The following is a 23,843-nucleotide window of genomic DNA, read 5'->3' as shown; positions in this document are numbered from 1 at the left end:
AGGTTGAAAATTTTGAATCTGACCTGAAAGAGAAACTTCTTTAAATTTCTGGAATGGAGGGTGGATTTTTTTTTCTTTTATCTGTGCTGTAGAAAGGTTAGTTGGCAGGAGAGAATAAACACAGAAAGGACTGAAAATGGCAAGATGAGTGACTGTTGTTGTAGTCATCAAAACTAAAGTGAAAAAAAGTACCTATGGGGATTAAAATTTCTTATATATTTTCCCTTTTTATACCATTTTTTATAACCTGTGATTTTACTTGCAGAAGACTGCCCATTTTGGTCATTTATCATCCTGATTAAGAAATTATAATAATTATTTATTAAATGAATGCATGTATTTTATATGTGGTTGACTTTTAGAAATTTTGTACTGTGCTAAGGGTTCTTTCTTTTTTCTTTTTTTTTTTGTATTTTTCTGAAGCTGGAAATGGGGAGAGACAGTCAGACAGACTCCCGCATGCGCCCGACCGGGATCCACCCGGCACGCCCACCAGGGGGCGACGCTCTGCCCCTCCGGGGTGTCGCTCTGTTGCGACCAGAGCCACTCTAGCGCCTGGGGCAGAGGCCAAGGAGCCATCCCCAGTGCCCGGGCCATCTTTGCTCCAATGGAGCCTCGGCTGCGGGAGGGGAAGAGAGAGACAGAGAGGAAGGAGAGGGGGAGGGGTGGAGAAGCAGATGGGCACTTCTCCTGTGTGCCCTGGCCGGGAATCGAACCCGGGACTTCTGCACGCCAGGCCGATGCTCTACCACTGAGCCAACTGGCCAGGGCCTAAGGGTTCTTTCTTAAGGATGTTATTAGCTAAAGAAAAGAAAATATGCATGATTTAAAATAATTATATATCATGGATTCTCATTTTGCCTTTTCCTTTAGAAATTATCTAATTATATATATATTTAATATATATATATATAAGAAATTATGTAATATTTATTAAGCTTTTATTTGGTGCCAGCCAGTGAGCACTTTATATGTGTTACTGCATTTAGGCACCAAACTACTATGCTTTATTTTATAATTGAGAAGCATAAGCAGACTAAATAACTTACCCAAGGTCACAGAACTAACAAAGCAGGCTAAACCTATTCCCTCTGGCTGGAAAAGCTGTACTATTTTCATTTTCCATTGTATTAAACCACCTTCTATCTTTATATTCTCTCTCTCTCTTTTTTAAGCTTATAGTTAAAAAAAGACTTTTAGCTCTGAGTTTCCTGTAGCATATTACTGGAATATTATTTCTTGACCTAACTATAATTCCTTTAGGTTTTATCCTTAACTGAATCCTTTAGGTTGGCATGTTTATGGCCTTCTCCAGAGGTCAGACAAGAAATATGATGAAGCTATTAAGTGTTACAGAAATGCGCTAAAATGGGATAAAGACAACCTTCAAATCTTAAGGGACCTTTCTTTACTGCAGATTCAGATGCGAGATCTTGAGGGTTACAGGGTAAGTAAAAGAATTTTCTTACTCTAGGCGAAATATTTTTAAATTATTTTAACCTTTTTGAGTACTTTTTGATAACAAAATTTTCTTTCTTTTTTTTTACAGAGACAGAGAGTGAGTCAGAGAGAGGGATAGACAGGGACAGACAGACAGGAACGGAGAGAAATGAGAAGCATCAATCATTAGTTTTTCATTGTGCGTTGCAACACCTTAGTTGTTCATTGATTGCTTTCTCATATGTGCCTTGACCGTGGGCCTTCAGCAGACCAAGTAACCCCTTGCTGGAGCCAATGACCTTGGGTTCAAGCTGGTGGGCTTTTGCTCAAACCAGATGAGCCTGCGCTCAAGCTGGCGACCTCGGGGGTCTTGAACCTGGGTCCTCGGCATCCCAGTCTGATGCTCTATCCACTGCGCCACTGCCTGGTCAGGCAAAAATTTTCAATTTTTAAAAAGAATTTAATTAAATCTTACAGCCTTCTGACAGCAATTGTGTTTATGACTGAACTCATCAGATTTTTTTTTTTTTTTTTTTTTGTATTTTTCTGAAGCCGGAAACGGGGAGAGACAGTCAGACAGACTCCTGCATGCGCCCGACCTACCGGGATCCACCCGGCATGCTCACCAGGGGGCGACGCTCTGCCCATCCAAGGCATTGCTATGTTGCGACCAGAGACACTCTAGTGCCTGAGGCAGAGGCCACAGAGCCATCCCCAGCGCCCAGGCCATCTTTGCTCCAATGGAGCCTTGGCTGCAGGAGGAGAAGAGAGAGACAGAGGAAGGAGAGGGGGAGGGGTGGAGAAGCAGATGGGCACTTCTCCTGTGTGCCCTGGCCTGGAATCAAACCCGGGACTTCCGCACGCCAGGCCGACGCTCTACCACTGAGCAAACTGGCCAGGGCCTGAACTCATCAGATTTTAAAAATAAAATATTTTACTGTGAGACAGAATTACATTGCTGTAGGATTTAATCAGTTCATTGAAAGTTAACATTAATATTTCTCAAATAGGCAATGCCTTTGTTATTAATATGTAAGTATAGCCTTTGATTGTTACATTTTTCTGGGAAGCAAAATTTTTTTGTTTTTATTTTTGCCTTCATTGAAACTAATATTTCGTCTTTGTAGCTACATTTTAATTCTTAAATTAGTCTATTAAATCAAATTCTACTTTGTTCCTCTTTTTTTCCATGTAGTACCTACTGAATTGTTTTCTATAGAACTTAATTCAGTGGTTGGCATTGTTTTTTTGGTTTTTTTTTTTTGGTATTTTTCTGAAGCCGGAAACGGGGAGAGATAGACAGACTCCCGCATGTGCTCGACCGGGATCCATCCGGCACGCCCACCAGGGGCCACGCTCTGCCCACCATGGGGCAATGCTCTGCCCCTCCGGGGCGTCGCTCTGTTGCGACCAGAGCCACTCTAGCACCTGGGGCAGAGGCCAAGGAGCCATCCCCAGCGCCTGGGCCATCTTTGCTCCAGTGGAGCCTTGGCTGAGAGAGAGGAAGAGAGAGACAGAGAGGAAGGAGAGGGGGAGGGGTGGAGAAGCAGATGGGTGCTTCTCCTGTGTGCCCTGGCCGGGAATCGAACCCGGGACTTCTGCACGTCAGGCTGACGCTCTACCACAGCCAATTGGCCAGGGCGGCATTGTATTTTTTAAAATGTTTTTCCTTTGTATTCTCTTTCCCATCCTCTCTTTTCTTAGAGTAAGTAGATCAGGAAATAATAAAGAGTACTTGGTCACAACTTTTTTAAAAATTACAAAATTACCTTGGAGACTTCAGTGTGCTTCTTAACAAATGTAGTTTTGCTTCTGTAAAGCTACACAATATGGATGCTTAAAGTTGTGTTTTTGTTATTATTCCCAGTACTGGGTTGCAAATCACTCAGTGTTGTGGGGGAATTAATGTAATCTTTTTAAGGAGCATTTGCTTTCACTGTAAACCTAAGAAAAAAAATATTGTTTTCCCCTTAAAGGAAACAAGATATCAATTACTTCAGCTTCGACCTGCCCAGAGAGCATCATGGATTGGTTACGCTATTGCTTACCACTTATTAGAAGATTATGAAATGGCAGCAAAGATTTTAGAAGAATTTAGAAAAACACAACAGGTAACAATCAGAAACTAGATCTAGTAAATCAGGTCGGATTTTAAATATAACTAAAAGAAGAAGTGTACATAGACTTGATAAGTTTTTATTTTGAAAGTTTCAAACTTATAGAAAAGTTGCAAGAATAGTATGCAAAGAACTTCTTAGAGGAGTTCATGCACATTAATTCTTAATATTTGATACATTTACTTTATAATTTCTATATCTATTTATCTATTTAAATTTTCTTCCCGAAACATTAAAGCGTAATTGCAGACACCATGTTCGTTAGTCTATCAGTGTGCTATATCCTAAGAATAATTCTGTCGTGAACTCTATAGATAGTGCTATATAGATTATTAAAAAACTAGGAAATTTAACATTGATAGACTGTTTATCTAATAATCCACAGTCCATATTCAAAATTTATTGTTTAGATCCTATCTAGAATTTTCCCCCCATTTCAGACTTCAGTTTATAATAATACTTTGCATTTGCTTATCATTTCTCTTTAGTCTCATTTAATCTTTAGAAGTTTTGAAGGCTTCCTTTGTATTTCATGGCATTGTTATTTTTGAAGAATATAAGGCATTGCTCTTGTAAAATGTCCACCAGTTTGGATTTGTTTGGTGTTTCCTTCTAATTAGATATAGTTACATATTTTTGGTGGGAAACCACAGAAGTAATGTTGAGCCCTTCTCAGTTTATCACACTAAGACTCACATAATATTTTTTCCATTTGATTACTTGGTTAAGGTGGTGTCTGTTAAGTTTCTTCACTATAAACTTGTTATTTTACCTCTTTGTGTTTTATAAACAATTCGAGACTTTATGAGTAGCCTGCTCTTCATTAAAAATTACCACTAGTTTTAACATTTATCATGTGTGATTTGTGCCTGAATCAACTGTTCCAATGATAGTTGCAAAGTAGTGATTCTCTTTTAATTCTTCTAGATTTATTATTTGACATTCTGCTGTTAAGTAAAGAGCTTTCTTTTCCCCCCTGTTTATTTATTACATGTAAGGGCTTATGGGTTCTTAGTTCGTTGATACTGTCATTATTTATGTAACTGCTCTCTTGACAGATGTTTAGAGATTTAAAAAAAAAATGAATTTTATCAGTCAGTTAGTATCCTTAGACTTTTTGTTTGTATTTGAGTGTGTGAACAATTTCCTAATATGAAAACTAAATTCTTACCATTAGTATTCCTTATATCCATATATAGACGTCCCCTGATAAAGTGGATTATGAATATAGTGAACTCCTTTTATATCAGAATCAAGTTCTTCGGGAAGCAGGTCTCTATAGAGAAGCTCTGGAACACCTTTGTACCTATGAAAAGCAGATTTGTGATAAACTTGCTGTAGAAGAAACCAAAGGTATTTTTTTAAGAATGTTATTTATTCTAGTATTTAATTATGACAAGAGCAAGGCTGAAAATCTAGTTGATTTTGATAATTGCATATAATTCAACTTTTTAATTACAAAAAATCTGTTTCTTATGCACTTTGAATAATCTGTAATGTGGGAAAATATACATTTAGATAATATTGATGTAGTTAAAAAATTATAAACAAAAATTATTGAATGAGTGACTCAACAAAATATTTTTTCTTTAAAGTATTTTTTATCTTAAAGTATATGGTTTGATCAAAACACAGGAGACAGTTGCTTAATACAGTATTGTAAAACATAGGACTAAGTTCCTTAGAAACATCTTATTAGCAAAACAGAATGTCTGTACCAGGCTTCTTTATTGCCAGTTATATATATGGATAAATCAATCTTTACTAAAGTATACATGAGATATTCCTAGAATTTTTTATAGCTTTCCTAGACATAGAAAGAATATGAATCAAAACCAGTGGTTTGGGTTTATTTGTGTGGGTTGCAATAGGAGGGATGGATCTTTAACTAAAGATCTTAATGCTGCTGTTTATGAGAGAGCTAAGAAAAAGGAGTCATGGTTTTGAGTTGAGGAAGTGATAATGGAAAAGGAAAGAAGAATAACAAGTAATTGAAAATACAAGTACTTTCTAAGAAATGTTTCTGAAATGTTGCTTTGCCCTTGTTAGTCCAGGGAACTGAAATTAGCTGGTTTCACATTTCCTTGGCTCCCCTTGAAGTTGAACACAAGAAAAGTGTGGTGTCTGTGTGCATACTGGATGTAGCCTCACTGGATGACCTTTGATCAGATGCTAATGCTACTGATAAGAGAAAATAAAATATGTATTTCCGATGGCTTTAGGCAACCCCTGTGTTTTGGTCGTTCGACCCCCGCCAGGGTCGTGACCCACAGGTTGAGAACCGCTGCTTTAGATGATCAGGGGCAGGTCTTGGGCCTCAGTTTCTTTGTGAAAGTACATGACAGTTTTCAAAATACTCAATTTCACTTGTTCTTCTTGATAACTCTGTTCATGAAGAAGAATGACAGATCAAACAGTGGTGGATATAATAGGTTACAGGGTCATAAAAAGGTTTTTTACAACCTGTGATTATGTTCAATTGAGAATGATCCTATAGACACAGGATATGTGATGCAGTAGAGGGGTTGTGATCTAGTGGCCTTAGATAATAACTTGAATATTTCATCCCCAGTAACAAGAGATGGTGGAGTATATGAGCAAGTAGGTGTGTAGCGGGCATTTGGGAGTTCTGTTTACATTTTCTCGGTGAAATACAAAACAGCCATCGCTTCATTTCATAAACCATATATTTAATGCCTGCAGTGATTCAAGTATTGGGGACAGTATAAATAAAGAGAATAGCAGAGAACGGATAGCCGAATCATCAGTCTTTGGGAATTCCAGTGATAAACACATTGTTGTTGGTGGTGGGTAGTCAGGATAATTTGGGAACTTCCTAGTGGGTGAGTAGGCATATATACTGCTCACAAAATCAGGGGACATTTCAAAATGAATATGAAATGATAAAAATGAAGCATTTGATTTTTTTATATTAAATAAGAACATCAGAAAAGCAGACAACAAGTCAAAGAAAGTTTGATTATGGAAATGAGATGCAAAACCAACTTTTATTTCATTGGTGAAAATGCACTGTACAAAAGACTGAAAGTACTGGAGTATCTGCATGTTCCGTGATCCACTAATTGTGAGCAGTAGTTAGGCAGAAAGTTTCATTAATTCTTATTCCATCAATTCCTTTTTATAAAGAAAAGGTGGAAGACGATTAAGGGAAGGAAACGTAGATGGGTAATATAGGGGAGAAAGGTTGCAGATATTCTGTATGTTCTTAGCAAAGTAGGCTTTTAGTTAATAGCAGGCTGTCAACCTCAGGACTTTCAAGGTTTTGGGACTAAAATGTTGGGGATGGAAGTCTCCTGTATGTTACTAAATGTTTAGCAGCATCCCTGGCTTCTACTCATCAGATAACCAGTAGCACCCACCTCCCTTTACTGTGACAGCTAAAAATTTTCCAGATATTCCTGAATGTCCCCTGTATGACAAAAGTGTCCCTGTTTAGAACGTCTGTTATAGACATTAAGAATAAGGGCTCGTTCAGCCAAATTGCTTGAGTTCAAATCCTGACTCCAACAATTAACTAGCTGAAAGACCCTCAGTAAGTTGACTTAAGTTCTCTCTGATGCTTTAAAATGACAATAATAGAGCCTACCTTATAGAGTTTTGAGAATTGAGTTAGTTACTGCATGTGAAATATTTCAAAGTTAGTAGCACACAGCACTCAGTAACTATTTGTTTTTGTTATCTGGCAAGAGCAAAGAGTATATATGGTTTGAAAATAATATTTTTGGCAAATAGGAGTGCGATAAGGATGTTGAGCAGTATTTGAGGTTTATGTGAGTTTGGAGCTCATATATTTCTAGTAAAATCAGTGTCTCTGTCAATTCGTTTGATAACTTTGCTTTCTTGTGTGAGAATGTGTGGAGCAAACACACAATTGGGATGATGCAGTCCTTAAATTAAATTGGGAAATAAGGGTTTTAAGACTGATTTGATACTTGGAGCTGCTAATGTCAGTCAGGGATGGAGTTGGCCGTGCAGCCCAGAGAAGGCAAGCAGTGAGTCTACAGGTTGCTGAATGGCCTAAAGAAAAAAGGAATGGTTTTTCTGTAAGGTTGAAGGGTTGGATTAGTGAGATGAGAAGAAGAAAGACAAGTCAGTTAAGCTTAAAGCAAGATGCCTGTTTGGGAGTTGGACGCACCTGAAAGTTTAGGTTTTGGATGTGGCCGTGAGTGTGGGCTGCAGAGCAGAATAGTTTATAGTCCTGTAAGGGCCGATAAGGTTAGGGCTGTGGTCGGCAAACTCATTAGTCAACAAAGCCAAATATCAACAGTATGACGATTGAAAATTTTTTTTGAGAGCCCAAGTTTTTAAACTTAAAAACTATATAGGAAGGTACATTCCTTATTGAGGTAGGGCCCACACATGGTATTTTGTGGAAGAGCCACACTCAAGGGGCCAAAGAGCCGCATGTGCCTCGTGAGCTGTGGTTTGCAGACCAGGGTTAGGGGATTGGGTTATTAATTTGGAGGTTAAAATTGTCCACGTGATGTCAGCAATAATTGAGTACGAGGTGGTGGTTTGGTGATTGTGTTCAGTGACTTTGGGAAAGGAGCTTGGAGTCAGGCAGTTCCTGAAAAAAGTGAAGATGTGAAGAGAATGGCATTTCTAAATGAGAATTTCAAAAAGGAAATGACATTAAAATGACATGGTAACTCAGGAGGGTACCAAATTCATCCACTTCCCAACAGTGAAAAGTTTGAGGAAAAGTTAGAGTTATAACCAGGAAATATTTAGTTAATTTAATTTGTTTTTGTTTCACTTGTTTTTGTAATCAGGGGAACTTCTGTTGCAATTATGTCGTTTGGAAGATGCAGCTGATGTTTATAGAGGATTACAAGAGAGAAATCCTGAAAACTGGGCCTATTACAAAGGCTTGGAAAAGGCACTCAAGCCAGGTAGCATTGTTTAAAACTTACTAATTTTTTAAAATGTTTATTTATTGATTTTAGTGAGAGAGATAGAGACAGGAACATTGATTTGTTCCTATATGTGCCCTGACTGGGGATTGAACTGGGAATCTCTACACTGAGTGACAACACTCTTAACCAACCAAGATATCCAGTCAGGGCACTTTCTAAGTTTTAGTTGCTTCTTTTGTTAGTATATATTTTATTAACTCATTGAAAAGCATAACCTCAAAAATACTGGGTAAGAGGCCTGGCCTGCGGTGGCACAGTGGATAAAGCATCGACCTGGGAACATTGAGGTCACCGGTTCAAAAAGCTGCACTTATCTGGTCCAGGCACATATGGGAGTTGATGCTTTCTGCCCATCCCCCCTTTATCTCTCTCTCTCTCTCTCTCTAAAATGAATAAATAAAATCAGTAAAGTAACTTTAAAAAAAAATACTGGGTAAGATTTGGTTCATTATCTGAATACAAAAGTACATTTGCCAACTTCCTTTTAATATGACACAGTGAACATTTACTGAAACCTCTCTTCTGCTACAAAATCATAGACATAGTTGAGATAAAAATTTAGAAATAGCATGTAAAAATTCACAAATACATAGCAGCATCAAAAGCATGAAAAAGAAACTTCTACTAACAGAAATGGAGATGTCTCCCTAAAGGAAAGAAGTAAACACCGCCGTGCCAGGCAGTGGTGCAGTAGATAGAGCGTTGGCTTGGGATGCAGAGGACCCAAGTTCGAAACCCTGAGGTCACTGACTTGAGCGTGGGGTCACTGGCTTGAGCGTGGGATCATGGACATGACCCCATGATCGCTGGTGTGAGCCCAAAGGTTGCTGGCTTGAAGCCCAAGGTCACTGGCTTGAGCAAGGGGTCACTGGTTCAGCTGGAGCCCCCCAGTCAGGCACATACAAGAAAGCAATCAATGAACAACTAAGGTGTCACCACAAAGAATTGATGCTTCTCATCTCTCTCCCTTCCTGCTTGTCTGTCCCTGTCTGTCCTTCTGTTTCTTTCACTAAAGAAAAAAAATAAATAAATAAAAAAAGGAAAGAAGCAAACAGAACTTTGTTGATGAACTGTGGCCACAGCAGAGTGGCTTGCCAGGATGCATGAATGTAGCTGAAAACCAGCACTTTCCTGTGCAGGAAGAGGGACTAAATGTCCATCATTCAACAAATAAACTGGGGTCCAGAGACTCTCTTCTCCCCTCCCTGCCCCTCCCTCTCCCTCATCACCCGGTTTCATGAACAGGAGCCACTTGTAAGGACAGGTCCAGGAACCAGGTTGTCTGCAAATAGGCCTGCCTGTTTCTTTGGGCAAGATGATCCGATTTGAAGCTGTTTCCCTCAAGCCTGGTACTGAGCCATTTCTGATTCATTGGTAAATACAAGAGAAACTTCATAACAGAATGTCATACAACCCTAGAAAGTCCAGCACAGGAGGGATCATCTGCAGTGCTAGCAGAAGGGAGAGTAGAGATAGTGGAGCAATTTAAGGTGAGGACAGGGAATTGCAGCCCTGAAATACGAAAAATTATGAGAAAGTACCAATTAGGAATCTGGGAAATGAAAAACCTACTTATTGACATAAAAATCTTAATAGCGTGAATGTTAGAGAGGCCAGAGTTGAGGAAAATCAGTCAAACAAATTGATGAATTGAGGAAAGCTGTCTACTGAAAGTAAAAGAGAAAATATAAAAGAAATGGGGAGAGAAGGAAGATAGAGGACAGACCCAGAAGCTCCAAAGTAAACCAGAGGAGAGGAGAGGAGAGGCTGCAGGGAATAGTGTGGAAATACAATAATCCAGGCTTTCTCTGAACGGGAGTAAAGAAGGCCTCAGATTTTGAAAGACTGCCTCGAACAGAACAGCATGTACTTGAAAGTATAGGTATATAAAATGTGAAATTAGAAGGAAATACTCTGAAATGATTGTTGACATATTTAAGTGGTTCTATTATGAATTTCTTACCATCTGCAGATTTTGTTTACCATGATAATTTTTATATACTTTGAGAAATGTATAATTTGCTAGAATAATGGAATAGTTATAATTACATATAAAAATTTTTTTGTCTGCAGCTAATATGTTAGAACGACTAAAAATTTATGAGGAGGCGTGGACTAAATATCCCAGGGGACTGGTGCCAAGAAGACTGCCATTAAACTTTTTATCTGGTGAGTGAGAATGTGGCAAAGGACTGAAAACGGTGGTGCGATTCGGTTTCCCCGGTTTTAAATTACGTGAGTTTGCATGTTGAGATTAATGTATGCATTGTCAGAGTTGTCCGAGAAAACATAAGTCAACAGGATATTTTTCTTCCAAGGTGAGAAATTTAAGGAATGTTTGGATAAGTTCTTAAGGATGAACTTCAGCAAGGGCTGTCCACCAGTCTTCAATACTTTGCGATCATTATACAAAGATAAAGAAAAGGTAAAGCAAAATACAATTTTTTCTAAAACTATCATTTCTTTGCTCAGTATTTGGAATGATGGGTACTTGCTTGCGTGCCCATAAAACTCATTTTGTGAATCTAGTGTCAGCCTTCCTAGCGGACAGTTTAAATTCTCCTGTGCCTCTGTTTTTATCTTCTTTCTTTATCTAAATGATTGATTGCTTGCTTGTTTTCTCTGTCTTCTGTTTCTGCTGTATACTGTTAATAAGTCAGTAGTAGGTATGAAAAGTTGGTAAGGTAGTGATTGCCTCAATATTTTGTCTAATTTCTGCTCATGGTGAAACTCAGGAGTAATTATTTGTAAACTAAGTTTTGGCTTAGTAATCTTTCTCTGTTTTTATTTGGTAGAAAAAAAAAATTCTGTCACAGGCGTTTGTTTGCTGTCCTAGTAAGTTAACTTACTCTTTCAGCTATATATTATAATATTCAGAGTGCTTGCTAAAAGGGTGTTTTAATCTTAACTTAGATTATCTTGCAAGTACAGTGGCATCAAGACATGTTGGTTAGATAAAAAATAAACGAGTTACAGTAAAGAATCATAAAGATGGGAAAAATTAAACATGCTAAACACTAACCTAAAGCATTAAGGTACACTTATTTGCCAGTCTTTTGTTGAGAAGCTCAGGGCATGGGCTTTTGATGACCATTGTGCTTTTGTTCTTGCATAAACCACGTTTCTAAAATGTGGCCTGTTATTTTTAGTTTGGATAGAGTGAGAACTTGATGCTCATGAAGCAGTCTTTTTTTTCTTCTTCTTGTTCCAAGTGAGAGAAGGGGAGGTAGACAGACTCCTGCATGCTCCCTACTAGGATCCACCTGGCAGTGCCCATCTCAGGCCAATGCTCTGCCCATCTAGGGTTATACCTGAAACCAAGCTATTTTTAGCACCTGAGGCAGAGGCTCCATGGAGCCATCCTCAGTGCTTGGGGCCGATGCGCTCGAACAATTGAGCCATGGCTACTGAAGAAGAGGAGAGAGAGAGAATGGGGAGCGGGCAGGGAAGGGGTTGAGAAGCAGATAGTCACTTCTGTGTGCCCTGACCAGGAATCAAACCCATGACATCCACACGCCGGGCCAATGGTGTACCACTGAGCCAACTGGCCAGGACCATCGAGCAGTTTTAATTTTAGAATTCCTATATATGTATTTTTATGTTGTATATGGTTATCTCATTTTAACTCAAAATTGGTTAAAAATATCTAATATTCTTGAGTCTTTCAATAATATTCAACCTATAGAAACAGTTCTTTTTGTTCTCATTTCTAAGTTTACATGATACTGAATTAAATTCTGCGATGATGATAATGAATGCACCTGATTCAAACAGATTTGGGAAAACAAAACTTAGTAAGCATGTAGCTCAGCCTGTGGAAGCAGAAGAACATGGGCGCACCAGAGTAACCTAGCTGTGACCATTCAGTCCTTACAGTTTTCTGAGGTAATGGAGAAAGCTGGGGTTAATCTGTTGGGTCAATTAAATTGAAGTCATTTCAAAGAGCTTGTATAATAACAGAACAGAACTCTATTATAGGTGGATTAAACAAAGAAGGGAATTAATAAGTTAAAAGTATTCACAGATGTCTTAGGAAGCCAGGAACAAGTAATGTAGTTGTGACTCAAGAGAAGCCAGAAATGGATAGCCACTCATTCTCCTGGCCCTCAGAAATCCACCCACTCTTCCTTGTCAGTTTTCCTAATGCTTCCCCCTGGATTATGAAACTGAGAATTGATGCTGTCATCTACTTATGGAATTTGTCTTTTCACATAGTATTTAATTTTTTATTCCTGAAGAGCAAGTGCTAAACTTGGGTGTTATTTATACAGATTGAAATAAAAATGAACCAAGATAAAAATCATCCACATTTTCTCTTTTTGTCTAACGATTTTCTGATTTCTAATTCAGCTCACTGCTTTATTTTCTAGCAGGAAAAGGAGTTTTTAGAAAATTACGGTTTCTAAATATGTGGTTTACGTGCTTTCAGATTTTTACCCCTTGGTTAAGAGGTTTATAAAAGTATGTGTGAGTGTTTCTTTAGCTCTTTAATAGTAATTAATACATTTTTCACAGAATAGTAACTATATATAATAATAATAATAATAATATTTTTTTATTAAAGTGTGCCTGTGTGTTTGTACTCTAGGTGGCAATCATAGAGGAATTAGTAGTAGGCTATGAAACCTCTCTAAAAAGTTGCCGGTTATTCAACCCTAATGGTAAGTGCTCAAGTTTTGTTTTTAAAATTCTTGAAAAATTTTAATATACTATGAAATTCTTAACTATAAGGTCAGTATTGTTTATTATTTAGGCAATAAATTTAGTATAGTTAAACTGTTTTCCCCTTTAAGATAGAGATGCATTAATTTGAACATTGTGTGAAAATATTTGTTAAGAGAATCACATTAGCTTATTTAAAAACATGTAAAATTTAAAATATCTCCTAAAACTAGATGGTCATAACATAACACAGATTATCCATTTATCTAACCACCAAGATCCAATAATTTTTTACTCATGGCCAAACTTATTTCATTTATATTCTTACCTACTTCGTCTACTGCCATGTTGTTTTGAAGATTGTAACTATCATCACCACATACGAACATTACTACTTTCTCAATATTAAAGAGAAAAAGTTCATGCTTATATTTCCAGTTATCTTAGATATATCACTTTTTTGTTTTTGAAGTTTGAAGATCCAGATGAAATCTATACTTTGAATTTGGTTGATATGTCTCTCAACTCTCTTTTAATCTATAGGTTTCCCCCTCATCTCCCTGCAACAACTTGTTTCTTAAAGGAACTAGATTTTTTTTTTTTTTTTTTTTTAGTTTTTCTGCAGTCTAGATTTTGCTGAATACACTGCCATGGTGTTGCTGAAGGTGTTATTCCTCTGTCCTCTGAATTTACTATAATTTGGTAGTTGGATGTACAGTTGTGCTGTCTAGTATGTTAGCCATTTAGCCACACGTGGCTGTTAAAAAATCATAAATTCAATTCCTCAGTTACAGTAGCTACATTTTAAATGCTGCTCAGTAGCCATCTGAAGCAGCTGCCTACCATATTGGACAGGCAGATACAGAACGTGTCCATCAGCCAGAAACTTCTAGTAGACAGGTCTGACCAGAGGCTTGATTAGATTTAAAGTTGGGGGGGGGGGTGGTATCTTTTGTTTTGTGTTATGTTAAACTTTTTTTATTGATTGCTTTTAGACAGAGAGAGGATGAGAGAGAGAGAGCAAGTGAGAGGTGGGGGAGGAAGCATTCATTTGTTCCACTTAGTTATGCATTCATTGGTTGCTTCCCATATGTGTCCTGACCAGGGATCAAGCCACAACCTTGGCATTTCATGACGATGCTTTGACTAAGCTAACTGGCCAGGGCTTTGTTTTGGTTGAAATATAAGAGCAATGAGCAGGATTATTTCATGGGTGGTGGTGCGTTCTTCCATCAGGAGGCATGTAGTACTTATCATATTATACATGTTTGCAACTGTTAAGAATCACAAACTGGTGATACTCCATCATTCATTTTTTTTATTACCGTAAAAGAGAAAATTTTCTTCTTCCATCTATTTCTGCTTATCCAAAAATATTTCATTGTATACAGGAAAAACTAGATAAATGCTGCTTTTTCTCCCCTGCCTCTTCTACCTTTTTTTTCTCTTTTGTTTTTTTTACCAGTTTTGAACTAATGAATTGGTTTAGTAGCATTCTTCAAAGTTGGCTAGTACACATTTTATAGATATTATGGATTCCTGAATTTAAATGTATTTGATGTGTTAAATCATTGCAATTTTAAATGGTTCCAGCCTTCTTATACCATGGTAGTTGTCAGTAGCTTCCTTGCAGTTTAGTATGACAAAATTATTCCAATTTTTCTTGTATACGGCCCATAGTGGACCTGGAATCAATTTTTTCCCCCAAAACCCTGGATTTTAAGTCCATTATGGGACCTGGGCTGCTCATTGCTGTTGGGTTGATCATTGTTTCTAGGTCTCAGATTAAAAAATTTTTTTTTTTTTCGTGGCAGAGACAGAGTCAGAGAGAGGGACAGATAGGGACAGACAGAAAGGGAGAGAGATGAGAAACATCAATTCTTCATTGTGGTTCCTTAGTTGTTCATTGATTGTTTTCTCATATGTGCCTTGACCGGGGGGCTACAGCAGACCGAGTGACCCCTTGCTCAAGCCAGTGACCTTGGGCTCAAGCTGGTGAGCCTTGCTCAAACAGATGAGCCTGCACTCAAGCTGGCAACCTCAGGGTCTCGAACCTGGGTCCTCCACATACCAGTCCAACGCTCTATCCACTGCGCCACTGCCTGGTCAGGTGGTCTCAGATTAATTTTAATAATACTTTCTAGAAGGCATTACCATGGTTTCGTTGGTTAATCATCATAATATTCCTTTGATTATCAGCATCTCCCTACATATATTACAAATGTGGAAGAGGTTCAGTGACATGCCCAAGAACATGCAGCACTTTAGTTGCAGATCTATCAGATCGGGAGTTGGTGAGTTCCACTCCCATTGTTTGTCCACTGAGCCATTCTCCTGTTACAAGGGTAAAAATAAGCAATCTAAAGCTTTCTTTGGAAGCAGATAACAATTCTCTGATTTTAGAAATTTGTGTTGAAAAAGCACTTTTAATGTGTGGGTTTTGCATTTAACTTACACATTTTCTTGAGTATATAAAAACTAAATTATGAACTAAAACATAGAATAAGCATTTTTACTTATCTCTTGTTTGAGTATAGTTTTTATTCTACCTGTTGTGAATTGTTGCATATTTAGCATATTAAAATATATTAAGAATATTGTAATCACCAGAATTTAAAGCAGCCACATCACAAGTATATTTATATATTTATGTATATAGTTTAGAACATTAGCTAGAAACTTAGTGAAGCAGCAGGGCCTTGTTGTTGGAAGCTCACATTAATAGAGAACTTCTTTTGATTTTTTTTTTCCCTCTCATAAGTAGCATCCTGATCAATACACTGTCACACTTCTAGTACAACTTGTTTTCCCTACCCCTTTAAGTTTTTTTTTAGGTAAATTGTTATATCTTTAATCTTATTTATCTTCTATATCTATTATACAAAGTTCTTATTAAATGTAAGCAAGGCATTTTGCTAGGCGTGCTATTGTGGTACAGAAAAGGAAGTGTGGTCTCATCCAAAGAACTTACAAATTTAGGGATCGTTTTAGAGCTGGATATGTAAATAACATTGTTCAAACTACTTTCCTTATTAATAAAGATAAGAGTAACCATTCTGAGGTGGGTACCCCCTTAATATATACATAGTGATGAATTTTGATTTCTTTCCTCTCCCATCCTCCTCCCCTATTCTTTAAAGATGATGGAAAAGAGGAACCACCAACCACATTACTTTGGGTTCAGTACTACTTGGCACAACATTATGACAAAATTGGTCAACCGTCTATTGCTTTGGAATACATAAATACCGCTATTGAAAGTACACCTACTTTGATAGAACTCTTTCTTGTGAAAGCTAAAATCTATAAGGTAAAAACCTTTTTTTTTCTTATAAGGTAATGAGACATAAACATTTTTTCTGTATTTTATGATTCTGAATGTTCTAAGGACAGTGAGTTTTTGTTGACTTACGGTACATGAAATAGTACAATTTTTAGTCTGATTAATTTTATTTTTGTATGGTCATGCTAATTGGATCACTCATTTATATAGGCTTACATACATATATGGTTTTTTTCTTGGTTTTAAGTAGCAAGAGTATTAATATTAATCTAAAGTAATTCTATTTGCTGTGAGATGTTTGTTTTTGTTAATGTTTGAATGTGATTGTATATCAGTATCTGCTAATATTTATGGACTTCAACTAAAGATTCTACTGTGAATTTTTACACATTATCTCTTTTGCCTCCACAACTCTTGGGTCTTCCATGAGAATCTCTAATTATATGTTTTAGCATCATCTTAAAATAAAATTGGCTATTAATACAAATATAATTTAGTCATAAAAGCTCTTGGGGAAGAGATTGTAAATCAATAATTTACCAAAAATAATGAAATTAAGTTATGCTTTAAAAGCACTTTTCAAAGCCAGGTTTATTAGTTTTGTGGCTTTGCAAGACGGACTAGTTAGGGGAATTGGAATGAGGATCATGTGGACTGTTTACTAATGATTCTAATCAATAATGCTTCCATGGTTCCTTTGGATAGAAATTTGGTCATCCTTTTATCTTTTATGAACTTGACACTAACTTAATGTTGTTCTCACTTAAAGATTTCAATTTTTATTCTTTGATTCAACCACTAGTTTTGAGTATTCACTATGTGCCAGGTACTATTGTAGGCGATGGGGTTATAACAGTAGACAATATTGTTAAAACAAATCTTTACTATAGAGATCCTATAATCTACATGGCCAGAAAGGTATCAGAACTTATATTATGGCAGAATTTATGCATCTACATTGATAAGGATCTTAAAAATCAGAGGAATACCTTCCATTTATGGTTTTAGTAATTTATCAACAGCTAACTAATTACTTGTATAGTAATATTAGTATACTGACTGGTTTATTTTGTTTCTGTACCCTGTAAGCATGCTGGGAATATTAAAGAAGCTGCAAGGTGGATGGATGAGGCCCAGGCCTTGGACACAGCAGACAGATTTATCAACTCCAAGTGTGCAAAATATATGCTGAAAGCCAATCTGATAAAGGAGGCTGAAGAAATGTGCTCAAAGTTTACGAGGGTTTGTACAGCTAATGTTCTTATTTATGAATAAACAGTTTATACTTGTATACCTTACTTATTTTTCAAGGTTTGTTTCTAGTATTTTAGGTATCAAATTAGGATTTTTATTAAGTCACTTTATCAAAAAAAAATAAATTTTAATATAAAACATTACTTTCTTTTTTTTTTTTTTTTGTATTTTTCTGAAGCTAGAAACCGGGAGAGACAGTCAGACAGACTCCTGCATGCACCCGACCCGGATCCACCCGGCACGCCCACCAGGGGGCGATGCTCTGCCACGACCAGAGCCACTCTAGCGCCTGGGGCAGAGGCCAAGGAGCCACCCCCAGCGCCTGGGCCATCTTTGCTCCAATGGAGCCTCGCCTGCGGGAGGGGAAGAGAGAGACAGAGAGGAAGGAGAGGGGGAGGGGTGGAGAAGCAGATGGGCGCTTCTCCTGTGTGCCCTGGCTGGGAATCGAACCCGGGATTTCTACACGCCAGGCTGATGCCCTACCACTGAGCCAACCGGCCAGGGCCAACATTACTTTCTTTTTGGTTGGTTAAACAATGGTTTTTTTGTTTTATTTTACAGAGATAGAATCAGAGAGAGGGATAGACAGGGACAGACAGACAGGAAAGGAGAGAGATGAGAAGCATCAATCATCAGTTTTTTGTTGCAACACCTTGTTCATTAATTGCTTTCTCATATATGCCTTGACCTGGGCCTTCAGCAGACTGAGTAACCCCTTGCTCGAGCCAGCGACCTTGGGTCCGAGCTGGTGAGCTTTTGCTCAAACCAGATGAGCCTGTGCTCAAGCTAGCAACCTCGGGGTCTCGAACCTTGGTCCTCTGCATCCTAGTCTGACGCTCTATCCACTGTGCCACCGCCTGGTCAGGCAACAATGGGTTTTTAAACTGATTTATATTGATGGATGTTCAGATGATATTTTTATGGCTGAAGGACACTAGTATTGAGTACCTGCTATATGTTAGTGTTCTATTTCTTATGTTACTCTCCAATCCCTAATATGTAAATATTTTGATTAATTGTTTACATAGGTACATCTTTTGTTTAGTGGTTAGAAATATAATTTCTTTCACATCTTAACTTTTCCCTCTTACTCTGAGTATGACTTAAAAAACAAAATAATTTTGAAAGCGTTTAAATCAGCGGTTCTCAACCTGTGGGTCGTGACCCCGGCGGGGGTCGAATGACCAAAACACAAGGGTCGCCACGACCCACAGGTTGAGAACCGCTGGTTTAAATCAATTGACCGTCTTTTTCTTAAATCCTGTGGTAGAATATGTATTGGGTAAGAAATGGTCTTGAATATGTGTGCTTTTCACATAGGAAGGAACATCAGCAGTAGAGAATTTGAATGAAATGCAGTGCATGTGGTTCCAGACGGAATGTGCCCAGGCCTATAAGACAATGAATAAATTTGGTGAAGCACTTAAGAAATGTCATGAGATTGAGAGAGTAAGTACCCTACACATATGAGTTTCTCATTTTATTTGGTTCAATGTTTGGGGCACATCCTCTTGTTTTTTTCTTTTTTCTTTATAATTCACAGAAAGTGATTTTTAAGTATTAGTATTTACACTCTTTAGTTTTTATAATGGAAATATCGGAGACTACATTTTCTGCAGATTTCCCTATTGTCTACTCTTGAAAGAATTCTTTGAAAAATCTTTATGGAAAGTAGTTTGTATCTTATGTTTTCATTGATTTTTACATGTTTCTTTCAAATATATTCTATTTCTTCAGTAACATATGCAAAGTTCATTAAGTTATCCTAGAAATCTAAATGTTGTAGATATGATTAGGAATGCCATATACCCTTGATATTTATAAGATAGGAGCGTTGAAGCCTTTTTACAATATTTCTGTAGCCTGTATAAATCCTTGTTTTTTTTTGATAAATTCATTGTTTTCTTAGTCCTCTTCACTTCTGATTAATTTTTGTGGTTTTTTCAGGTGAAAATAGTTTATATAATTTCATGCTTGTTTTGTTAAGTAGAGAGCCCAGAGCTTCATTAAATTGTTTTAGTTTATGGTTGCTTGACTTACTTGCTAATTGATTTCTCTTCTACATACCAGCATTTACCGTGCGTAGGATTCAGATTTGTATCCTCGGAAAAAGTACCAAATGCTACGTACTATAATACTTTGCAAATCGTTCTAAATATAAAAATTGAATGTTTAACATGTAAATCTACTGTACTGCATCATTATGTATACTAATAAATTATGTTTGATTTGTCATAATAGCTTTATTTAAGTATAATTAAAGAAGAAATAAATATATGTTTTAAAGCATTGTGTTTCCTTTTCATTCAACAAATAATTCAGTGCCTTGTGTATGCAGTTACTTTGCTAGGTGACGGCCAATTGTATTTGCTTATTTGGTATGCAAAGTATTTATATTGAATGATTATATTTTTTATGCCTAGGACACAAGTAATTCCAAGGCTTTGCTTTTTGTAGTTTTCTTTGACATCACTATACTTCAGTATAATAAAAAAGACAATTTTGTTAGCATTTTATAGAAATCACTGATGACCAGTTTGACTTTCATACATACTGTATGAGGAAGATTACTCTTAGATCATATGTGGACTTATTGAAACTAGAAGATGTACTTCGACAGCATCCGTTTTACTTCAAGGCGGCCAGAATTGCTATAGAGATCTACTTAAAGCTGCATGACAACCCCCTTACAGATGAGAATAAAGAACGTGAAGCTGATACAGGTATGATATACAAAGATATCTTAGTGTTTGCTATAGTGTGTGTATGTGTATTTATGTTTTTGTGTAATACAGGTTTTTCCTGAGCATGTTGTTAAGCGTCTGTGGGAAGATTTAGTCGACTCTTCACATCTGTGGAGTTTGCATTTGTGGATTCAACCAGCCATGGATTAAAAATAATGATGGTTGGATCGTAAAAAGTTTCAAATAGTAAATCTTGAATTTGCCATGTGCCAAGCCCACAAATGAAGTGATGTGTAGTCATAACCCAGCTGTAGCCTGTGTGGGGGTACAAGTTACATTCAAATACTACTGCATTATATAAGAGGCTTAGCATCCATGGATTTTGGTTTCTCAGTTGATCCTGGAACCAGTTCCCCAAGGATACTGAGGGATGACTATATACATGCTTAGAAAATGATAACAGTCATTTTGTGAATTTCTCTAAGGGACAAAAGAAAAGTACTGTTTTTTTATAGTTTCAAAAGTTAAGTAAGAATTTAATTTGTAACTGATAATTAGCTTTTAAGTTGAATTTTATGAGTTTTACATTTAATAACTGGTTTATCCAATACTGTAAATTGCTAACTCCATTACTATAAATTACTAACTATATAATTAACGTTGGCATTCTACATTAGTGTTGACTGTCAGTATATGTAGTTATTCTTCTTTTGAATAATAATTTATAATTAACCTACTAATAGATGAATACACCTTGAACATTAAGCCAGCTTGGAATTCAGCTAGTAAAATTGCCCAGTGACTTATCACTTGACCTGTTTTTAACATGCCTTTTTTATACCAGGGTGTCAGGGTATATAAAGAGAAATCTTCCTTAGATGATTATTTGGGAAGTAATCTCAGAATGAAAGTTATCTGGGCATGTAGAAGGATATCAGTTAATTGTGCGTCCAAATATGTAGCAAAAATGTTAGAAGAGTGAGGGCATAAAAAGTGTGTCAAATCTTTCTTCAGTCCTAAATTCATTCCTCTTCTGATGTCATGGTTGTTTGCTTTGTGTTTCCTTCCTGCTAAACACACTTTTGGATTTTTTTGTTGTTGTTGTTAATTCATTATTAAATTTTACTTCTTAGCCAAGAACAGTTTAGAATTTTCTAAGGTCATACACTGAAACTCTTTTACAAATTTCACTTGAATCTGTGTCGTTTTTTTCTTTTAAGTTAAAGAAAATGGCCAGTAAGATTCTGTAGGACAATTGACAGTTGAAGCTGAGATCCTCTGGCTTATTTTTGTTTACCTTTTTGTTTACCTTTTGTTCACCTGTCTTCCCCTCTTCCTCATGGTGCAGAAATAATGCACAACTCTAATTATACAAAGTTGGAACAATTCAGAAAGATACCTAACAGAAGGGAAAGTCTCCTTTTACTTTTCTCCTACCCAACGGCTTGCTTCTTTCAAAAGGTTATCTCTCTGAAATGTTCAATTTTCTTTGTACACAATAATAACACTGGGGAACAAAACTTTTGTTGCATCCACAAAAACACTTGTTCTTACCTAATTCGAGTGCGCTGATCTCAAATCTGACATTAGTTTTTCTCTGTAAGCTATAGTTTTGCAATTCAAGATTTTAGGTTTTAATCTTGTAAAATTTTCAACATTTAGTTTAACATAGGAAGTAGAATGTCTTGGGCATCATCTTTGTGAAAATATAATTTATATAATGCAGTAAATATACTGATACACTAAAAGATATGATTGCATCAGAATTTGTCTACAATTTCGAAATAGAACATATTAAAACACTTATTTTAATCATAAAATTTGCACAAAACTTATTTAAATTCTATTCAGGCAAAAATTTGCGTTTGTAGCTCTTACGTTTGTGTACTTGTTGAGGACAGTCTCGTTTGATGCTCCAGCAGTAGTTGCTCATCACTAACAGCTCCAAGATTTTCTGGGAAACTTATCAAGGTGACTGTTCAGGAAGTGAATCTTTTTTTTTTTTTTAATTTATTTATTCATTTTTAGAGAGGAGAGAGAGGGAGAGAGAGAGAGAGAAGGGGGGAGGAGCTGGAAGCATCAATTCCCATTTGTGCCTTGACCAGGCAAGCCCAGGGTTTTGAACCGGCAACCTCAGTGTTTCCAGGTTGACGCCTTATCCATTGAGCCGCCACAGGTCCAGGAAGTGAATCTTAATGCTCATGTTACATCCAATGTTGCGGAAAGCCAACAGCATCCTTTGAACCAGAAGTTCATAGTTTTCTGTTTTTTTGTTGCCAAGGAAGTTCTCTGTAACTGCCACAAAAGACTGCCATGCTGCTTTCTCCTCCTTATTCATCTTCCTGGCAAATTCTTCGTCACGTATGAGGGTTCGAATTTGAGGTCCATCGAATACACCTGCTTTTATCTTCTCGAAAGACAAGGCAAGAAAAGCGAAATAATATGTTGAAAGCATTCACTTTCTCTATTCAAAGCCTGAACAAACTGCTTCATTAAGCCAAGTTTGATGTGAAGTGGGGGGAAAATGATCCTGTCGCGATTAACTATAGGTTCCTTCACAATAGTTTGCATCCCTACTTCCAGAGCTTCACGTTTCGGCCACTCCTTCTGTGTCCAGTGTTTCTCCTGAACTCGGCTGTCCCACAAACACAGAACGCAAGGATACTTTGTGAAACATCTCTTGTTCTAGCAGGAAACTTACCATTTTAAGATCCACACAAATGATCCAGTTGTGCTCCTCATACTTCAGAAAGTCAAGGACAATTTTTATGTTATTCTTACTAAGTCATTCAATTCGGGTTGGCTAAACTGCTGAGGGGTTAATGACTGCTTGGCATTAGAAGAAGACCCTTCAGATTCTACAACCATTTCCTCATGCATCTTATCAAAATACGCTACCACCATGTTCACTTTCTTCGTCCTTAGAAGAAATAAAACCATTGAAAACTGGAACTGGGATGTCTCAGAGTGTGGGATAGGTCATATTGCTGAAGGAATATTAGGATATGTGATCATATGCCGTTTTTTCTTGTCGATGCCCTTTGTATGGATTAGACAGAAGTAACAGTCACTGCTGTGGTCCTTAGGTTCACGCCAAACCATGGGAATACCAAAAGCCATTCCTTTGCATTTTTCTTTTGTCCAGTCATGAAACATTTCCTCACAATTATGACACACAATATGAGGAGCCTAATTCTTGTCTTGATTGCCAAGGGGAACTTGAAAATAGGCAATATATGCACATGTCACAAATGATGAAATATTGCGCCTTTGACATCGAAGTGTGTAACAGCTACATATATAACAGAAGGTGTCAGGACTATTCTTACATATATGCCTACTCGAAGAAGCCATGATTCAATCTTAAGACAAATAAGAAGGTGTTTTTATCGGATAATAATTTTTTACATTTAAAAACAACTGCAATTATGTAAAATGATGTCTGTAAAACATTAATTGCCTAGTG

The 23,843-nt window shown here is 37.0% G+C and overlaps 1 protein-coding gene across 2 annotated transcripts in view; it reads left to right on the top strand.

Moving 5' to 3' along the window:
* Positions 1–23,843, top strand: part of NAA15 (N-alpha-acetyltransferase 15, NatA auxiliary subunit) — a 70,253-nt gene that overhangs the window by 27,903 nt on the left and 18,507 nt on the right. For both annotated transcript variants that reach the window (XM_066233067.1, XM_066233064.1), the window contains exons 4-14: positions 1,290–1,447; positions 3,417–3,551; positions 4,757–4,910; positions 8,351–8,470; positions 10,568–10,663; positions 10,813–10,919; positions 13,083–13,155; positions 16,297–16,466; positions 17,529–17,681; positions 19,014–19,142; positions 20,203–20,416. In XM_066233067.1, coding sequence (XP_066089164.1) covers positions 1,290–1,447; positions 3,417–3,551; positions 4,757–4,910; positions 8,351–8,470; positions 10,568–10,663; positions 10,813–10,919; positions 13,083–13,155; positions 16,297–16,466; positions 17,529–17,681; positions 19,014–19,142; positions 20,203–20,416 — 1,509 coding nt within the window. The remainder of the gene's footprint in view (positions 1–1,289; positions 1,448–3,416; positions 3,552–4,756; positions 4,911–8,350; positions 8,471–10,567; positions 10,664–10,812; positions 10,920–13,082; positions 13,156–16,296; positions 16,467–17,528; positions 17,682–19,013; positions 19,143–20,202; positions 20,417–23,843) is intronic.

The sequence above is a fragment of the Saccopteryx bilineata genome, chromosome 1, assembly GCF_036850765.1.
Source record: "Saccopteryx bilineata isolate mSacBil1 chromosome 1, mSacBil1_pri_phased_curated, whole genome shotgun sequence".
In the NCBI taxonomy this organism is placed as follows: domain Eukaryota; kingdom Metazoa; phylum Chordata; class Mammalia; order Chiroptera; family Emballonuridae; genus Saccopteryx; species Saccopteryx bilineata.
Note: the sequence above shows the minus strand (reverse complement) of the source record. Positions and strands in the feature narration are given on the sequence as shown.